Source organism: Molossus molossus, unplaced genomic scaffold, assembly GCF_014108415.1.
Source record: "Molossus molossus isolate mMolMol1 unplaced genomic scaffold, mMolMol1.p scaffold_m16_p_21, whole genome shotgun sequence".
Classification (NCBI taxonomy): Eukaryota; Metazoa; Chordata; class Mammalia; order Chiroptera; family Molossidae; genus Molossus; species Molossus molossus.
Window position 1 is genome coordinate 8237019 of NW_023425357.1, and position 19793 is coordinate 8256811.

General features: G+C 43.3%; 1 protein-coding gene across 6 annotated transcripts in view; it reads right to left on the reverse strand.

The window, feature by feature from the left end:
• The window catches only part of SAE1 (SUMO1 activating enzyme subunit 1), an 81893-nt gene that overhangs the window by 35180 nt on the left and 26920 nt on the right, over window positions 1–19793 (reverse strand). For 5 of the 6 annotated variants that reach the window (XM_036275232.1, XM_036275233.1, XM_036275234.1 and 2 more), the window contains exons 5-6: window positions 18440–18539; window positions 5988–6093 (exon numbers count right to left, since the gene is read on the reverse strand). In XM_036275232.1, coding sequence (XP_036131125.1) covers window positions 5988–6093; window positions 18440–18539 — 206 coding nt within the window. Of the gene's footprint in view, window positions 1–1917; window positions 2006–5987; window positions 6094–18439; window positions 18540–19793 lie in introns of all 6 variants that reach the window. The other variant, XM_036275237.1, reaches the window with a different exon arrangement.

A 19793-nucleotide genomic window follows, 5' to 3' on the forward strand; every position in this document is an offset into this window, starting at 1 on the left:
AGGACGGCACTGGAATAAAAAGCCTGCTGGGTGCCTAGGGGAGCAGACAGGTGAGAGAATCCTGCAGGGATACCAGTGGGCAAGCTGCTCTGCTTATAGAGTGGAGTAAATGACCTGACAAGAGAAAGACAGTCACTCACACTGAAATATTTAATAAACAAGCACCTACTATGTCCTCCAATGGTGAAACAAAGTCAGGTTCTCTATGAGGTATTCTCAGGTGTGCATTACAGCCAAACCCTGTCCTCACCAGGAATTCCTAAGGCACTATCAGGTGGGTCAGTCACATTTCTAGAAGGGTCTTGGGAACAAATTCCAAGAACTTGGAAAAACTGAAAACAACTTATGTGATTTTTAAGATTAGACTAGTCATAGAACCTGTCTGTATACTTAAAATGGGTAACCTTTCTGGTGTAAGTCATACCGCAATAAAGTTGTTAAAGCCTAAAAATAAAAATACAGAAAATCAAGACATGATTTCACTGACTATTTAGAATGAGAAGAGATTTCAGAGACAGGCTGGCTAACTTAAGGCTCCAATTTTTAAAGGTGAGGAAATTAAATCCTAGAGAGGCAAACGGACTCATCTGCCTAAGGTCACAAGGACAGGTGATGGCAAGTGTATTTGGCAGAACACAACTTCACCTGTGGAAGCTGCTATGCTCTCCTGGACAAATCCAACAAGGTCAACTTAAAAGAGAATCTCAATTATAAGAACGACTGAGTAGAAACTGAAAGAAGTATTTCTCTGAATATAAGAATAAGATGCCCCAAGAGTCAGCTTAATGCTTACAAGCTAAGGACTGTAAGCTGATGGCAATAACTGGGGAACAAGATCACAAGAGCATGTCCGTTTACTCCTAGAACCTTAGTCCAGCAAGTAGTCAAGGGAGTTAAACAAGTTGGCACCAACAGAGAAACTCCCAGAAAGCACACCAGGTTCTTGTGCTGACTGCATCTGAACACTCTGTGTAGTTCCAGCCGCAGCACCTCTGGAAAGGCATAGCAGAGCTCAGAAAGACCAAGGCGCGGGGAGGGGTGGGGGGGGGGGCACCACATCAGGAATGTGCATGTGACAACACTAAAGAAAGATCAAAACATGTCATCTGCTGCGAAGAGAAAGGTACAGGAAAGGCCAGATATCCAAAACACCCAGGAAGAGCACTGGATGTGGTGTAAAGGAACCAGACTCTGGAGGACTCAAGAGACTAAAGTTTTAGACCTAAGGCCACCACTAATATGTTGGGTGATCATGGCAAGTCACTACCCTTCTAGGCTTTTTTTTTTTTTTTAATATATGCTTTTATTCTTTTTTTTTTTTAAATGCGGACCCGAGGACATTTTTACATGTATCTTTAGATAAAACAGGAGGGAGAAAGAGGAAAGAAAAGAGAGAAACATGGATGTGAGAGAGACACATCGAGTGGTTGCCACCCACACGACCCCAACTGGGGCCGGGGACAAACTGTAACCGAGGTACATGCCCTTAGTGGACACCGAACTCAAGACTCTCTAGTCCGCAGGCTGACGCTCTAACCGCTGAGGAAAACTGGCTAGGGTGCTTTAATTTATTTTTTAGAGAGAGGGTGGAAGGGAGTAAGAGAGAGAAACATCAATGTGAGAGAGAAACATCGAACGGCTGCCTCCTGCATACCCTCCACGGGGGATCCAGCCCAAACCCAGGCATGTGCCCCTACCGGGAATCAAACCAGGACCTGTCAGTCCATGGGACGATGCTCAATCCTCTGAGCCACACAGGCAGGCTTAGGCATTATTCTTCTCATAAAAAGAGAAAGTTAGCCTAATTACAATTGAGAAGTGGGTTCAGTGTGAATGCCAAGTCAGAGAGCAATTGCAGGTGGCGCTGTTTAATGGATTTCGAAGCTACAGGAAAGGGACCCATTGGTTCAGACATACCAGGACAATGACAAGGGTTCCTTCAGTCATGTTGCCGCTGGTGAGGGATGGAGGGAAGAAAGGGAAGCACAGATCTGCCATCCTTGGCCTAGATGATACATGGGGTTGCTTCTTTTAAATTCTGACCATTACAAAATTGTACATGTAAAAATGGTTAAGATGTTACATTTTATGGCATGTGCTTTTTTTTTTTTACCATAATAAAAACATTCTGTGACCATTAACTAATAAATATACATATATATATATTTTTTGTTGTTCAATTAGAGTGAGAAGAAGAGAGAGAGAGAGAAAAAACATTAACGTGAAAGGGACACATCGAGGGGCTGTCTCCAGCATGACCCCAACCAGGGCCGGGGACAAACTGCAACCAAGTTACATGCCCTGAGCAGGAACTGAACCCAGGTCTCTCTGAACAGCAGGCTAATGCTCTCACCACTGAGCCAAACCGGCCAGGGCAATAAACATAATTTTTAATCACCAAATCCAAAATGCTGAAACTTGAAACTGAAAAGAACCAGTACTACTTAGAAGAGAGAAGTAGACATATAGGATGTATAGGGTGAGGAAAAAAAGCTCTGATGGGGAAGGACAGCAGCATCCGTTTATTTCTTTATTTTTCTTTCTTTCTTTCTTTGGTTAATCTTCACTGAGGATATTTTTCCATTGATTTCTTTTTTTTTTAAAGACGGGAAAGAAGGGAGAAGGTGAGAGTGAAGGTATGTGCGCTTGACCAGGAACTGAACCTGAGACCCTTCAGTGCACAAGCCAACGCTCCAAACACTGAACCACACTGGCCAGAGCTCTTTTTAAAATTTTCATTGACTTTAGAGAAAGAAAATAAGAGAGAGAAACAGTGATCAGTTGCCTCCTGTATACCATGACCAGAGATCAAACTTGAAACCTGGGTATGTACCCTGACTGGGAATCTAACTGGTGACCTTTTGGTGCACAGGACTATGCTCAACCAACTGAGCCACACCAGCCAGGGTGTCAGCAGCATTTGGATTAAGTATACATACACCTTTAGCCCTGGCCGGTCTGGCTCAGCAGTAGAGTGTCAGCCCACAGACCAAAAGAGTCATGGGTTCAATTCTGGTCAAGAGCACATACCTTGGTTGCGGTTCAGTCCCTGGCCCTGGTTGGGGTTGTGTGGGAGACAACCAATCGATGTGTCTCTCTCATGTCGATGTTTCTCTCTCTCTCTCTCCCACTCTATCTGACATAAAATGAATGAATGAATGAATGTACACCTTTCCACCCTGGCCGGTTTGGTTCAGCGGTTAGAGCATCGGTCTGCGGTCCAGAGAGGCCTGGGCTCGGTTCCCGCTAGGGGCACATACCTTGGTTGCAGTCTGTCCCCGGCCCTGGTTGGGTCGTGTGGGTGGCAACCACTCGATCTGTTCCCTTTCACGTCGATGTTTCTCTTTCTCTCTCTCCCTCTCACTCTACCTGAACAAAATATGAAAAAGTGTCCTCGGGTGAGGATTAAAAAACAAACAAACAAACAAACAAACACCTCTCCCCACATGATTTCCCGGGTATTCATTGTGCCTCCCCATTTCAATGATAGGCTCCTGAGGGCAGAGATGGCCGCAGGCCTGGATCTTCATCAGTCTGTGCAGTTTAAAACATCTATAAATGAGGGCATAGCAGCTACTTTCTATGAATGTGAGGATCAAATGAGTGCTGAGAATGGAGCCTGGCTGCTACTATTACCTGGTATCTCACACAGTCTTTAATTCATTAGATTTCAAAGAACTGGGCTGTGCAGCATCTACCTCCTTTGCCATCAAAACTCTGTGTCCTCTTAGGCAAAACACTGAGCCTCTCTGGGACTGTTTCCTCATCTCAAGAAACCAAACTGGGGATAGTCTCACCCTGTTTACTCATATGGTGCTGTTATGATGACAATTTGTTTAAGAAAATACTGTGAAAACTGCAAAGGGTTAGATCAGGGTTTCTCAACCTTGGCACTATTGACGTAGGGGGTCATGGGGAGCTGTCCTGTGCCACATGTCATGGGATATTTAGCAATATCCCTGCCCTCTACCCACTAGATGCCAGCAACACCTTTCCTCACCCAACCCCCAGCTATAAACAATCAAAAAGTTCTTCAGACACTGCTAATGTACCCTGGCAGGCAAAATTGCCCTGGGTTGGGATTCACCAGATCACAGTAAACTCAAATACCAGTTGACTAATTTTTTTTTATCCTCACCTGAGAACATTTTTCCATTTTTTGTTCAGATGGATTGGGAGGGAGGGGGGAAGAGAGAGAGAGAGAAACATCGACGTGAAAGGGACACATCGAGTGGCTGCCACCCGCACAACCAACCAGGGCCGGGGACAAACTGCAACCGAGGTACGTGCCCTTAGCGGGAACTGATCCCGGGTCTCTGGACCACAGGCCCAACTGCTGAGCCAAACCGGCCAGGGCCAGTTGAGTAATTTTATAAGAAGCAGTATACCTAAAACCTTTGTAAATCAACAACTACTATTTAATGATGGCTTTCTATGTGCCAGACACCAAGCAATTAGCTTCTCCCAACAGGCTGACCTTGTGTTCTTTCTGAACCCCAGACAGGAGGGCACTGCTGTGACTCTATCTGGCATTTCTTTGCTCAACTGTCCTAGTCCTTAAAAGGGGCTCTTTTCTGAGTCCTACACTCATATGCAGAGGACTCATTCCTACTTAACCCATTTAATTATTTCTATAAAAATGGATTATTAAGTGTTTCAAAATAGTTCATCCCTCAACTCTCCCAATCGGATCAGCATCATTAATTAGTATGGAAAGAGCTTTACTCATAAATAATGTCAAGATAAACTTCAGCCTCATCTTATCTTCTTACTAGTTTATTAAGGTGGCTTTATATAGTTTTATGTATTTCCCTTTGGAGAGGGAAGAATGCTTGTGAACTCCCATGCACAACCATCTGTCCTGACTTAGACGGGGAGTTCCTAGAGTCTGCACAGATAAAGAGAAGGAAGGAGGTGGGGACACAGTTCTCCTCTCTGCTCTGTGGAAAGGAAGACCAAACACTCTAAATACAACCAAAAATGCTTTGTAAATTTTATAAAGAAAAGGTACATCTCTACCTCAGAGTCTCCCTGAGAAAGAGATATGGTTCTGCAGAGATACTGACTCTTGCAGGTCTGGGTGAACACATGGGGCCTGGGACAGGTGACTGAGGGACTCCCAGCATCTTGTGCTACATAAACTGGGACATGGAAAAAGCTGTTGGGAAGCACATCCCTAAAAGCACAAAAATGTCAAGGTGATTTTTTTTCCTCTGTACTATTCTGGTATTTTGTACAATAAATATGAGTTATTTCTACACTAATTAACAAACTGGTATTTTATATTTACTTGCTATATAACTTTGAGAATATGAGTGACCTTAATCTCTCTGTGCTTCAGTTTCCTCATCTGTAAAAAAGGGATAATAACAGCCGTGGCCGGTTTAGCTCAGCGGATGTAACGTCAGCCTGCAGACCAGAGTCCCAGGTTCGGTTCCTGCTAGGGGCACATACCAAAAAAAAAAGGGACAGTAACAGTACCTACCCCCAACAGTTCATGCTAAGCACTCAAATGTAAGTGATTATTATTATTTTAAATAACATTAAAAAAATTAATTAATAGTGCCAGGCACAAGAACAATGAAGAGCCAAATGATACTTAGCTAAGAGCCCCCTGATCACCAGCAGGGAGGGAGGGAGGAAGAGAAACCTTTCAGAAAGAGTAAAGCTGGTTTCGGAGCCAAGGAAGAACTCTGCAGAGGGAAAAGTGGTGCTGAGAAGTTGTTTGATTTATGACACTGTTATCTCAGGCTCAACTTCAGAGGGAAGTTCATTTCAACAACAACAAAAAAGCAAAATTCATTAAGAAACCAGAGCTCAATGATGGTCCTTGTCTCCATTCACTCAGATGTATGGCCACTGAGAACCAACTAACAAGTAACTTGACTCAGGGCAAACATCAAGAAACCACCTGGACTCTGCCGCCACATTTGCAGAATTCAAAGCCCAAAGCGCTGATGGCTCACCGGGAAGCCTCAAGCCCTCACCTTGAAGGAGAAAGTAATCCGGAGTTGTGCGCTTCAGAGCAGCCTTTGCTTTGTCGCTGCCCCAGTCCACTTCCAGTGCTTCTTTAACGGAGCAGAAAACCACCTTCTGTTGAAAAAAGGCAAAACTGCTTAGGAATAAACTATGTTGGCTTTAAATCACAAGGCAGTAGATCTTCACCATCTAGAGAAATGTCATTATCTAAGGTTTACTGTTCATTAAAAGAAGCTGAGGCCCACTCAAATCCAATAAACATTTATTGAGCACTTACTGTCTATTCCTCTGGGCACTGGGACACAGCGATGAAAAATGTACTCCCTGCACTGAAGGAAGACAGAGCCAAGCTAAAGTCCTAATACCATTCTGGCTCTTTCTCTCACTGGCTATATTTGTGCAGAAATACTTGCACAAACAAAGAGGAATATGTGTGTAGAGATATTCAATAAAACAGGGTTTTTTTGCAATAGTAAACAAAAACAAACAAAAATTAATAAATGTTTCTCAGTAGAGGAATGGTTTGCTGCTGTTGATGGAGGACAATACTAATAAGTAACAGCAAGACTAATAAGGAGAATGAAATGAAAGTTCCAGGCTATGGAAATGGAAATGGCATTTACAAAGGCCCTGTGGTAGAAGGAAGTGTGGCTAAAACCTAATAAACTACATCAACTAATCTTGGAAAATGCCATAATATAGATTTTAAAATACAAAGAATTAAATATGAATGAGAAAATGGTTTCTCTTTCCCTTTCTGGAACAATTCCATCCAAAGCCATTTGCTAGAACTGAGGGAGGGCAGGGAAAACAGTGTTATGGAAGGGCAGGGTGGCCTGGCTGGAGGGAACAGAGGGTAAGAACAGCATCCCCAGGAGGCAGCAGCAAAAGACTGACTGCATTCACAGACTTGATGCAACAAGTAAATATTCTGAGATTCTAGGAAGTCAGGCTTCTCAATGTCAGAGATGAGAATTAGAAATATGGAAAGGGAGAAAACTAGAACGAAGCCTGTGGTTTTTGGTGTAGACTTATTTTTAAATATATGTAGATAGATAAAGAAATAAATGTAAAGAAAAATAAATAAATGTAGATGCAAATGTGGGTATGTATGCACACACATGTGTGCATACATTAACTAGTTATATCCACTGAGAAGGTCTAAAAATAACACTACTCTAGAAGCAATGAGCACAAGGAACACCCAGATCTTGGTTTCTAATCACCATTCTAGTGCTTCTAAGAGAAACATTTCTCTTTGGAGAAATGCTTGGTTTCAAACCTGGGTCAGAAAGAGTATGAGAAAACCCTGGAACATCTTATCGTGCCTGAAACAAGAAATGCTCAAAGAATGATGGGGACATAAAACAGAAAACAGGAGCCAGCTTAAAGAAGTGCCCACTGGTCAAATCTGGAACAATTTGAGGATAAAAATAAATAATAATAGATTACAACACTTTAAATAAACTAGAATCCATTAGTCCACAGACCTAAATTAATCAAGTTTAATAAGGAATGGGATATTTACATATTTTCAAAACACCTCTCCATAAAATACATATTAGTCACACAGGGAAAAGAAGAATTGTGTTCAAAGAAGTCTGGCAGACGTAATCTTACTCAAATGATGAAAGTGAACATTAGCAGTAAAGGGCATATGGAAACCATGCACCAGACTACAGGATGTGATGAGAAGCATCCGTACCATGATATTTTTGCCAAAACGTGTAGCTGGAATCTAATGATGAGGGAACATCAGATGAACCCAAATTAAGGAACATTCTACAGAATAACTGGCTTGTAATCTTCAAAAGTGTCATGAAAATATAGATGCACACGTGATCCTGGAGTGGATCCTTTTGCCAAAGGGACATGATTGGAGCAACTGGCAACACTTGAATGGGGTCTGAGGATTAGACGTCAATGATGTAACTGGGTGTGTTTCCTGATTTTGATGGTTGGTTTATAGTTATGAAGGATGCCTTGCTTGAGAAAATACAGACCGAAATATCTGGGAGTGATGGTTGGGATGTGTTGGCACCTTACTCTCTGAGAGTTCAGGAAAAAATGGTTCTCAGTACTAGCTTCTTTTACTGGGTCTAAGATGGGTATGAGGTTATAAATAATCTCAAATTTATAGAGGTGGGTGTTCTCTCTTCTCTCTCTCCACACACAAACCACACAACTCCCCTCACCCCTAAGATTTATATTTATTTTTAATTTATCCTTTTCACCATTTTTTCAAAAGTAATTTTTAAAATTGATTTTAGAGAGAGGAAGGGAGAGAAAGAGATAGAAACATCAATGAGAGAGAACATCGACTGGCTACCTCCTGCACACTCCCCACCGGGGACTGGGACCACAACTGGGGCATGTGCCCTGACCAGGAAGCAAACTGGCAACCTCTCAGTGCATGGGTAGATGCTCAACCACTGGGCCATACCAGCTGGACTCACCCCAGCTATTTAAAAGAGAGAAAGCCCTGGGCCAGTGTGGCTCAGTTACTTGAGCAACCTGGTAAGGTCACTATTTTGCTCCCAGTCGGGGCTAGAGGGAAACAGACCCAAAACGACAAGAATATAATTTTGGACGTTTAATGAGACATGATCTATCTGGCAGTTTATATAACTTGCTAAGGACCAAAATGGATTTTATAGATGAAAGTTCAAATTGTTAGTGAAGATAAAACAAGGTTTTAAATTTTCAAAAAGATCTTCACCTGTCCAGCCGGTGTGGCTCAGAGGATTGAGCATCATCCCATGGACTGAGAGGTCCTGGTTCGATTCCCAGTCAGGGCACATGCCTGGGTTGAGGGCTCAATCCCCGGTAGAGGGTGTGCAGGAGGCAGCTGATCAATGTTTCTCTCTCACATGGATGTTTCTGTCTCCCCCTTCCTCTCTCTCTAAAAAATCAATAAAAACGTATTTAAAACAAAATCTTCACCTGAGGATATGCTTATGGCAGCAGGGGAGAGAAACACTGATCAGTTACCTTCTGTTTGTGCCCCAACCAGGGGTTGAACCCACAACCCAGATATGTGCCCTGACTGGGAATCAAACCAAAAACCTTTCAGTGTACAGGATAACAATCAACCAACTAAGCCACACCAGCCTGCCCACTACCTGATTTTTTTAAAAAATAGGTTTTTATTGATTTTTAGAGATAGAAACATTGATGTGAGAGAGAAACATCAACTGGTTGCCTACTACACATCCCTCATTGATGAGTGAGCTCACAACCTGGGCTTGTGCCCTGACCGGGAATTGAACCGGGACCTCTGTCCACAGGACGATGCTCAAGTCACAGAGCCACACTAACCGAGCCCAACACCTGCTTTTTTTAAAAAAATAGAGTGGGAGGGAGGGAGACAGAGAGAAACATTGATGTGATAGCCACATCAACTGATTGCCTCCCAAACGACCCAACCAGGGCTGCGGATGAACCACAATTGAGGTATGTGCCTTTGTTGGGAATCGAACCCACGACTCATTGGTCTGCGGATTGACGCTCTAATGGCTGAGCCAGACTAGCCAATGCCCACCACCTGCATTTTTAAGAGCAGTGTTATAACTCTGAAGTTCCCAGGATTTGCTGTCCATGTTGGTAGCCACTAGCCACATATGGCTATTAAAATTAGTTAAAATTGAATAAAATAAAAAATTTGTTCCCCTAGGCTCTCTAACCACATTTTACACCCTTGGTGCTACATGCAGCTATTGGCATTTGTATTGCAAAGATAGAGGATGTTTCATTCTCACAAGCTCTCTGCAGAACATTCTTTTTTCATTTTTGGCTGTAGAGTATTTGTTTTGTGAATACATCACTATTACTCTGCTTTTTTTTTTTTTTTTATCCTCACCCGAGGATATTTTTCCATTTTTTGTACAGATAGAATGGGAGGGAGAGAGAGAGGAAGGGAGAGAGTGTGAGAAACATCGACGTGAAGGGACACATCGAGTGGTTGCCACCCACACGACCAACCAGGGCCGGGGACAAACTGCAACCGAAGTATGTGCCCTTAGCGGGAACCGAACCCGGGTCTCTCCGGACCGCAGGCCGACGCTCTAACCGCTGAGCCAAACTGGCCAGGGCTATTACTCTGCTTTTGATGGGAAGTTTTTGTTGTTACAAATTGGGTGGCTGCAGTCAGTGTTTCGTGTATTTGGCTAATCTCCCTAGGCAGCCGTGTGATTTCTCGAGTAGATACTTAGGACAAAAATTGGGATGTGTGCATCTTCAACTTCACCATACCCTGCCTGCTAAATTACTCCTGAAAGTTCTATTTACACGCCAAAGCCAGTAATATATGATGGTAATGTGTGCTAACCTCAGGCCCTTTTGCCACTCTGTTGAGTGTGAAAACTGACTCAGGTTGTAGCTGTCATTTGTTAGAGTCTCCCATGAGTGTGAAAATTAGACCTAGAAATCTGTACTTTTGTTTCAATATTTACATTCAACTTTAGATCCAGAACTAGATCATGTGTTGTAGTTGTTAATCTTGATTTAAAACGCAAAATTTAGCCCGGCTGGTATGGCTCAGTGGTTGAACATTGACCCATGCACCAAGAGGTTGCTGGTCAGAACACATGCCCAGGTTGTGGGCCAAATGCCCAGTGAGGGGGCATGCAGGAGGCAACCAATCATGTTCTCTCTCATTGCTGTTTGTCTCTCTCCCTCTCCCTTCTTTTCTCTCTAAAATCAATAAGGGGAAAAAGAACAAACATATATTTTTTAATCCTCTCCCGAGGACATTTTTTGATATTTTGTTCAGATAGAGTGGGAGGGAGAGAGACAGAGAGAAACATCGACGTGAAAGGGACACATCGAGTGGTCGCCACCCACATGACCCCATCAGGGCCGGGGACAAACTGCATCCGAGGTACGCGCCCTAAGCGGGAACTGAACCTGGGTCTCTCCAGACCGCAGGCCAATGCTCTAATCACTGAGCCAAACTGGCCAGGGCAAAAGAACAAACATATTTTTAAAAAAGCAAAATGTATTCACAGTCCCAGGTATGGAAAACATAGAACAAGTTGAGCGAATGTGGACCCTGCTCCCCAATAATGACTGTAACATTCCTTTCAGTATACTTTCTATGCACATATACATGATAGAGTTCTGGTATATATGAATACATACAAGACATATAATGGCCAATATATGACATGTATGTTTTGCTTTTTGTATTCCATATGTTTTCAGAAGCATTCCCCAGACTTACATCTACTTTGGAGAGTGTGGTTTTCATGGCCTTGCTGTAACATTGAACCAGTCCCGTTGCACTGGCAAGGTCACTGTAGTTTCCCACACTTCTAAATGGCCCAGCACAACCCCATAACTTGATGGCTGATAGACAATGTGCAGAACTCATTCTATAACTGCTGTTGGATTTTTGGCAAATGAGCAGCCCATTGGTATTTATTGAAAATCAAGTCTTATTCGGTGCTGTGCCTTTCACTGTGGTCCCTACCTCAGGAAGCTCTAAGAGGTGTAAGAGGGCTTGTTAACACTCGTAACTGGACTATGAGATTGAAACCCTTAATTAAGGTTCAAGGTTCTCCGGGAAGAAGTGGATAATGCGGGCAGTGGGTTAGGCATTCTTTTTTTTTTTTTTTTTTTTTTTTTATCCTCACTCGAGGACATTTTTCGTTCAGATAGAGTGGGAGGGAGAGAGAGAGAGAGAGAAACATCGACATGAAGAGACACATTAAGTGGCTGCCACCCGCACAACCAACCAGGGCCGGGGACAAACTGCAACCAAAGTACGTGCCCTTAGCGGGAACCGAACCCGGGTCTCTCCGGACCGCAGGCCGACGCTCTAACCGCTGAGCCAAACTGGCCAGGGCGGGTTAGGCATTCTTGATGGAGCAGTCAAGGGTGTGAAGTGGAAGGAGCAAATGAGATGTGAAAGTTACCCATTTTAGTGTCTTCATTTAGGCAGATGATGGATGCTACTGCTGGGCAGACCCTGTCCTGGGTGCTTCATCTGAAAGATCCTTCATGCCCTGAGCATTGTCGAGTGTGTTTTCTCTATAAATCCAATGCCAGTGAGGTGGGTGAGATAAGCACCACCTTTTGCATCTGTCCTATGACAAATTAGGCGACGTGGTTAAGTTTTGTTTTCTTTTTAATTGTTATGAGTGGTGATAGTAAACTTTGGGTAGTTTCAACAGAGAAAGGGACATTAGTTGGAGGCAGGCTGGAGTAGCACAGGAAGCACTGAATAACTACTGTGATCTGAGAAGGGTTAAGAACCAGGCAGTTGGGGACCCTCAGAGGTGGTAGGAATTTGGCCTTTCTCTCTAGAACCTTGACATTAATATGGCTCTATTTCCAACTTTCAAATTCTCAGTTCCCAGGAGAAAGATTCTCATTGGTCAATCTTGGGTAATGGGTCTTCCACTGGCTCTCACCTGTGGCTGGAGGGCTAGTACACATTACAGATAGGGCCACTGTGGGTCTCCTCCCGAGATATCAGACCTGAGAGGTAAATTCATTTGCCTAAGGTCACAGCTTAGTGCAAGAATAGAAATTGTTCTGCCCTTAGACTTGGGGAGGAAAAAGAGGCTCTGCCCTCCTTCCAGCCATCCTCCTCATAGGGTGAGGATTCCATGGGACCAAGGAAATATGTCCACTAGAATCCACAGCCTTCGCCCCAGTTCTAGATCACATTTTGGATGTCTGGGACCCCAGAATTTCCTGCCCAGACAACCCAGGTTTACTTCCCAGGAATTTGTGGGCTTCTTCCCTGATCTGCCTCTTGGAGTACAGCCCTCACAACAGTGTCTGCATGCCTAGGCCTGGAGGATGGGTGTTTTGATGGGAAAGGGCAGGCAGGGGAGCACACTCAAGTGTAATGCCTCTTGCATTGTGGGAGAGAGCTAAGAGAGAGGAGGGGAAAGGACTGGGGGACAGCTTTCCCAGTACACCTCATTCTGGCACAGAACTCCAAGGAATATGAGAATTCCAAATTTGAACTTCATCTTCCAGGTGACTATGGAGAAGGTATATTTGTTAATGCAGAATATAATCTTTTATTTAACAGCTTGTTAGTGTGATTTATAACTAAACACGTAGATGTGATATATGGGTTTTCACCTGTACTCTTGCCCCAGGCCCTAAAAGTGTTGGAGGCCAGCCTGCTCAGGGCTGAGACTAAAACATAACTTTTTTCCTAACGAATCAATGGGTTCTTAGCACTGCATTTAGCCAGGCAAACTACAAAAACTCTGAATGAAGGTCTCGGTAATTTTTTAAACCTGATAAAACTTGATTTCCTCATTGTGTTGGCAGTCCCAGCATACTGCTGATGGCTTGATCTGTGTTGAAGACTTGTTAAGAAGGGTCTGGCCGTCTGTATCAGGCACTAAATGTCACTAGGCTGACTACATGACTTATTTTTTAAGGTCAAACAGACCCACTGACCAAAAGTTTGGGAGCAGTACAAACATCTTGTATTCCACCCTGAAGGAGTGATTCTGGGGAGCCAGAAAGTGACCTTAAAAGCCTTGACTGTTTTCCAAGAGGTCACTGATTAATTCCTGGTCAGGGCACATGCTGAGGGGTTTCAGGATTGATCCCCAGTGGGGGGACATGTAGGAGGCAGCCAATGGATGTTTCTCTCTCTTTTAGAGAGCCTTCCACTCTCTCTAAAAATCAATACAAACATATTTCTTTAAAAAAGCAGGTGGTAGCATTCATAGAATATAAAATCAATTTTAAAGAAGTTAAAAAGCATACCAAACAATTCTATATTGCTGGGAAACACATACATATGTAGTAAGAAGAAATGCATGGGAGTGAGAACCACGACTGAGGACAGTGGTTACTTAATGTTGGGGTGGGACAGGCAGGGGGTGAGCCTCAACCACAGCGGTAATGTTTTATGCTCTAAGCTGGGTGGTGGGTACACGGTTAACTATACGCTTCTTAATTTATACCTATAACATCACACAATAAATTTTATTCCACTGCTTAAACTTACAAACACGTGATAAAACACCATGCAAACAGGGCTATATCTGCCCCTTCTAGGTACCTTATTAAGTCCCCACACATGTACCACCAGCCCAGCGGAAAAGAGAGAGAAGGAGCACACAGACTGGTACAATAGTACCAGAAATGTTTGGTTTTTAATTGAACACTGTTTCATTGTTATGTCCCGAAAGTTGCGTTGATGTGGCATGATTTTTGTGTATCAAATATCACATACACACACATGACTGGATTGTGCTGTGATGCTGGGAAGAACCCCCTCCCCTCATCTCTACAGCCCAGAAGCTTTTCTCTTGTGAGAAAGGGTACCAACAGCACCCACCCCACACTCTACAATCATCAGACCTGGAAAACCTGCTATCCGTATTGCACCAAACTCTCTGCAGTTTGCACCCTGCATTTCCCTGTCACCCCTCCCCCAAATTAAGCGATTCTGACAATTAGCAGTGTTTGGGCCTAAAGGTTCTGGGGTTTAGGCAACTCAATGACTTACTTCTAAATATTTCTGGCCAAGTCCCTTGTCCTGTTTGGAATTCTGTTCTCAGTTTAGTTGAAAATCCTAAACTATGAGAACGAATGTACTACAAAGTTAGCCCATTTAGTTGATCACAAAGACAGTTAATTCGATCCTTCTTTTTTAAAATGACAATAATATGCTCGAAAGCTATCATATTATGCTGCAGGAACAGCCACAACTACACTGCACAAACACTTCCTGAGTGTGATTGTGCCAGGCACTGCCTAGGAATACAGCGGTGGACAAAACTGCCTGTATGGAGCTTAACGGGAGAGATACTGACAAGTGATCTCAAGAGCAATCAGCATTACAAATCAAGGTGTCACATAAAAAAGAGGAGGAATGAAACTAGTCAGTTATCAGGAATGTTTCTTTAAGGATGGCGGTGAGAGGAGGATGACTGAGCTGTCAACAAACTGCTCAGAAAAGGAGAATCAAAATAATGAATCACTACTCCACTGTGGAATTTCACAACTAATTCATGAGAAGAGTATTAACAGTGCCCAAATTAGTCACCTACTATTTTCAGAAGCAGAGGTAAAATTAAATCTGTATTTCTTAGCATGTCATGAACAAATCCTACTTTATGTTTAATTTTTAAAGTGCTATTAGGGCCTTGGCCGGTTTGGCTCAGCAGTAGAGCGTAGGCCCACAGACCAATGAGTCCCGGGTTCAATTCCAGCCAAGGGCACATACCTCGGTTGTGGTTCATCCCTGGCCCTGGTCGGGGTCATGCAGAAGGCAACCAGTCAATGCGTCCTCTCATGTCAATGTTTATCTCTCTCTCCTTTTCTCTCCCCCTCTTTCTACCTGAAGATAAATACAAAAATATCCTCGGGTGAGGATAAAAAAAAAATTTTTTTTTAATAATAATAAAGTGCTATTAGGGTGAGTAACCACTATCAGGCATCTACTCATATCTGGCAGCCCCCTAACAAAGAAATATGAACAGCAAATGGGAACATAATTATGGTCTCTTCTCCCAAAGATGTTTCCAGAATGATCCCCATGTTCACATACTGCATCCCACCACCTTCATAAAACTTCTTATTACCCTAGAAACTCCCAGAGGAATCACCTCGTAGGTCATACAGTGAGCCAGTGCCCTCCCTCCCACCTGCTGCTTCTTACAGAACTCTGTGACCCTGGTAGGCCACTTAACTTCTCTTAGCTTCAGCATCAGCTGTAAATGGCAACGAGACTGGGTGTGATTCCCTGCAGCCAACACACTGCATTGCACCCAGAAGGCATTCTGCAACTCAAAGATACAGAAAGAGCTGGCTGTTTTGGAGTGACGAAAGCCAGAGTCACTCTGTCCGATATCTCTCTCTGCTTTTTGTTGATCCTGCTTCCTAGGACTGGTCCTGGCTTCAGTGTCTGGCAAACTGGCCTTCACATGCCAAATCTAACAGCTCTTTCTCTGGGAAACTTCTGAAGACTTCCTCACCATAAAACCATTACTGTACTCTCTCCTTTATCCACTGGGCATTAGTGTCTACATCAGGTTTGGGCCCAAGACCCGATTCTGATGAAATCTGTTGCATGACTCTCCTGGCATAGGCACCAAAAGAAGCAAACAAACTACTGAGCACCTATCTCTGGGCTACGCACCTCCCTGCTGCTGTATTTATCATGATGGCACATGTGCTAGAAAGGCCCAGTGTCTTCCTAGACGGTGTGAAAACCACAACCTCTGTTTTCCCTCTTTGTTTTTTAACGTTTCTAATTTAGGAGCACAATGCGGTGTACCTTGAAGCAAAAGTGGCTTTACAACATTTGGACCCTAACCAGAAACCTTTCACAGGAAACAGGAAGTGGCTGCTTCCCCACCCCCACCCTGCACTCTGAGCATAACCCAACTAGTTATCCCGCACAATTTAGGCAAAAGGGCAGAATGTGCATCAAGGAATTTTTGAGTTGGAAGAAAACTTCCACACCACGGAACAGTCTGTGTCAAAATGGAGTAAATTTGTTATTACAAGGTAGCAAGGTCCTGGCCCGGACCAGCAGCCCAGTCCTTCCCACAGCACTCTTGGTGAGGCCACACAAAGGCAAGGTTTGGAATCCCAGGGATTGTCATCAGGAATGCACTGAATGCCTTGCAACCTTAAGGGCTCGGGGTTGGAATCCAAGCCTGAATTGTCCAAGTGAAACAGCTGACTAACAATGTCAGCTGGGACATATTTTGATACCTTCAACTTCAGCTCCATGTAGGAAGGGGCTACACAAAGAGCTCTGTGACTGAAGAGCCCTAGGAATGGTACGCAAAGGCCTTCGAGTGCCTGCCCACATTCTCCTCATAGCTAGATAAAGTGGCTCCCAAAAGAGGTTTCCAGATCCGCCCCAGTGGGCACCATCAGAAGTGACTCCCAGGAACCTTCCAGCTGTGAAGGGCTAACAAAGCTAGGCACTCTCCATCTGAATGTGAAAGACTGGCCTCAATCAGAGAAGCCCTTAAGCCATAAAACCCTTCACACCAAGGCCAAGTGTCACACTAGTAAGAGGGTGTGATTTATAAATTGACAGCACCCACAAAGCTGCTTTTGTACTCCTCCGTTAGTTAACAATTTATCTCCCCCCACCAAACTCATGGAGCTATTCAGATAAGGCTTGACTGGGCCTCAAAAAGAAAGAAAGGAAGAAAGAAAAGGACCCACGTTTTGGCCAAAACACCCATGTTCACTCAGGATAATTATGGTCCTGTGAATAGACACTAAAATTAGGGCTTAATAATTCCTCTGTATCACACTCACAGCATCAAACTATTCCAGTACAAACATAAAGAGCAAGAAAGAGAAAATCTCCAGTGCAGCCTTGTTGGAAACTTGAAGAGTTCCACTTCTGTGGTTTCTGCAGTCTCTTTTGTGGTTTCTGAGCTCTTAGAATCCCCCCTTTAGAGCAATTTTAACTCGATGCTCTGACCAGCTGTTTTTCTTTCTCAACATTTAAATCTACAAAGCAAAGAGTAAATAAGGGCTTGGTCGTATCTTTCCTCTCAGTTCAACAAAACCAATTCTGACCACTTCAACTCGTTTTCCTCACTGCAAAATTCCTTCTCAGATTCCACCAGCAACTAGAAATCATCATCTCTGATTCCCTTCCCACTACTCTTTCTAGAAAATGAATTTAAGTTACTACATCAATTCCAAGTAGACTCTAAGTTTACATTTTAAAATATACACCTGATAACATTTGTCAACCCTGAGACCTCAATTTTTGAAAGATTTGGTGAAAACAAAACTTAAAAAAAAAAACAAAAAAAACAATTCCAGTTTAAACTGTCTCCTCCCCACTTAGGGTCTTACTAAATTGTCTACTAATCTCATTTTTTAAAAAAAACAAAAGGAATGGGCTTTGCCCCTGGTAAGGTAGCTCAGTTGGTACAGTGTTGTCCCAATATGCCAAGGTTGCAGGTTCAATCCCCAGTCAGGGCAAATACAAGAATTAACCAATGAATGCATCAATAAGTGGAACCACAAATCAATGTCTCTCTCTCTCTCTAAAATTTATTTTAAAAGAAGAAAGTAATGGCCTTTGCTCAAAAACAGTCTTTCTGATACTATTCCACACACCTGGGGTCAGCTCAGTGGCCCACAGACCAAGTCAGTCCAGCAAACGTGTTCTCTTTAGCCTCTGTTGTTGACAAGAACAGCATTCAGGTGAGTGGGTTGCTAGTATTAAAAAGTTTAGGACAAGGCATACAAAAAAAATCTACATTTCTGATTGTCTTAAAAAAAAATTACACCTGGCATCCTAGATCCACACATTCCCTCACAGCTCAGCTGGCTGGCACTAAGCAGCAGCTGCCCCGCTTTAAGTACGACAAGCACTGGTCCAGTCTATCCAGACCCTGCCTTCAAGCCCACCAGGCTTCTCTCATATGCCACTGTAATTGCCTGTCCCAATATGCCCCAGGGTTCCTGACACCTCCCCACACAGCACACCTACCTTTTTGACCATAGTTGTCTCAGATGAATCCAGTCTTGTTCTCTTGGTATCAGGTCCATCTTCTACTCCTTGACTTACTTTGGCAACTTTGGTTTTCTCCCTAGAGGGTGACAAGGGAGGGAACTCCAGTTCTACCCTAGGAATCATGCCATTAGAACACACAGAGCATTACCAGCTCACAGAATAGGATGTTGGTTAAGAGCAAAGTTTTGGAGTCAAATAGATCTGAGTTCAAATCCCAGTTTGGCCACTGGCTACCTGACGAGCCAGTCACCTACAATGTGGTAGTAACAACTGCTAACAGAAGATTCTTGTAAGAAGAGAAATAACATACACTGCTTAGCGCACTGTCTAGTAAGCTTTCAGTAAACTTTGTGAACGTGCCACGTGAATCATGAATTAGTTGAACTGAATTCCTCTCCTCTGCCAGGGGGCGCTCACATTAAAATAATCTGGACAGCTTTCCTCTATGACTTCTTTATCCATTTATAACGTGCCCAAAAAACTAAATATTCTAAAGCCATAAAACATTGGAGTTACAAGAGATCCTGAACATGTTTGTCCATCCCCCATGTCAATTTTACAGGCAAGAAACTTGCCGACCAGAGAAATTTCAGTAACTTGCCTGAGAAGCTGAACTAAAGAAAGCAATTCTTGATTCTTGGTAGGAAGCTTCACCTGCCACAAAGCAGGGACTCTCTTTACCTCTCATGGTGGTGGTGGTGGGGAGGGGGAGGTCAGTGGTCAGAAAATTACAGCCAAAATTACAGCCAAAAAGCCAGTACTGGTATCATCTTTCATCTAGAAGCTACATCTAGAACACTACAGGTTCCATCATGTGAGAATCAACACAGTCTGCAACCGCTATGTTCAAAATGAGAGGATAAGGGCTGTTGGTTGCACCAGAGCAGTCTCTAGACCGTGGACCTTTTTATTTCCAAGGTAGACTTTGGCCAAGTGTGCCTCCAGAGTTGCCCATCTAACTATTTTGTACTCATATTACTATCTCTTAACCTGAAAACATGAAGCCTAAGCTGGGCAACAAATGGTTACAAACCAAGCAAGCCTTCCCTAACGGAAAGTGTGCTTCACCCCGATATATCCAAACTGATCAAATGCCCAGGTAATGTACTTCAATAGCCTAGAATACTGTTTTCTTTATGCTTTAAGTCAGACCATCATTGTGGAAGGCAGGGACCCCATCTCCTACAATTCTGAACATATAATCTATAAGCTGTTAATGAATTGGTTTCCCAATGTTCTAAGTATTACAGTAAAAGACCTTCCTTAAATGGTTCATTTCCTATCAGTGAATGAAATTACATTTTAAAAATGTTATATTTTCTCTTGCTCT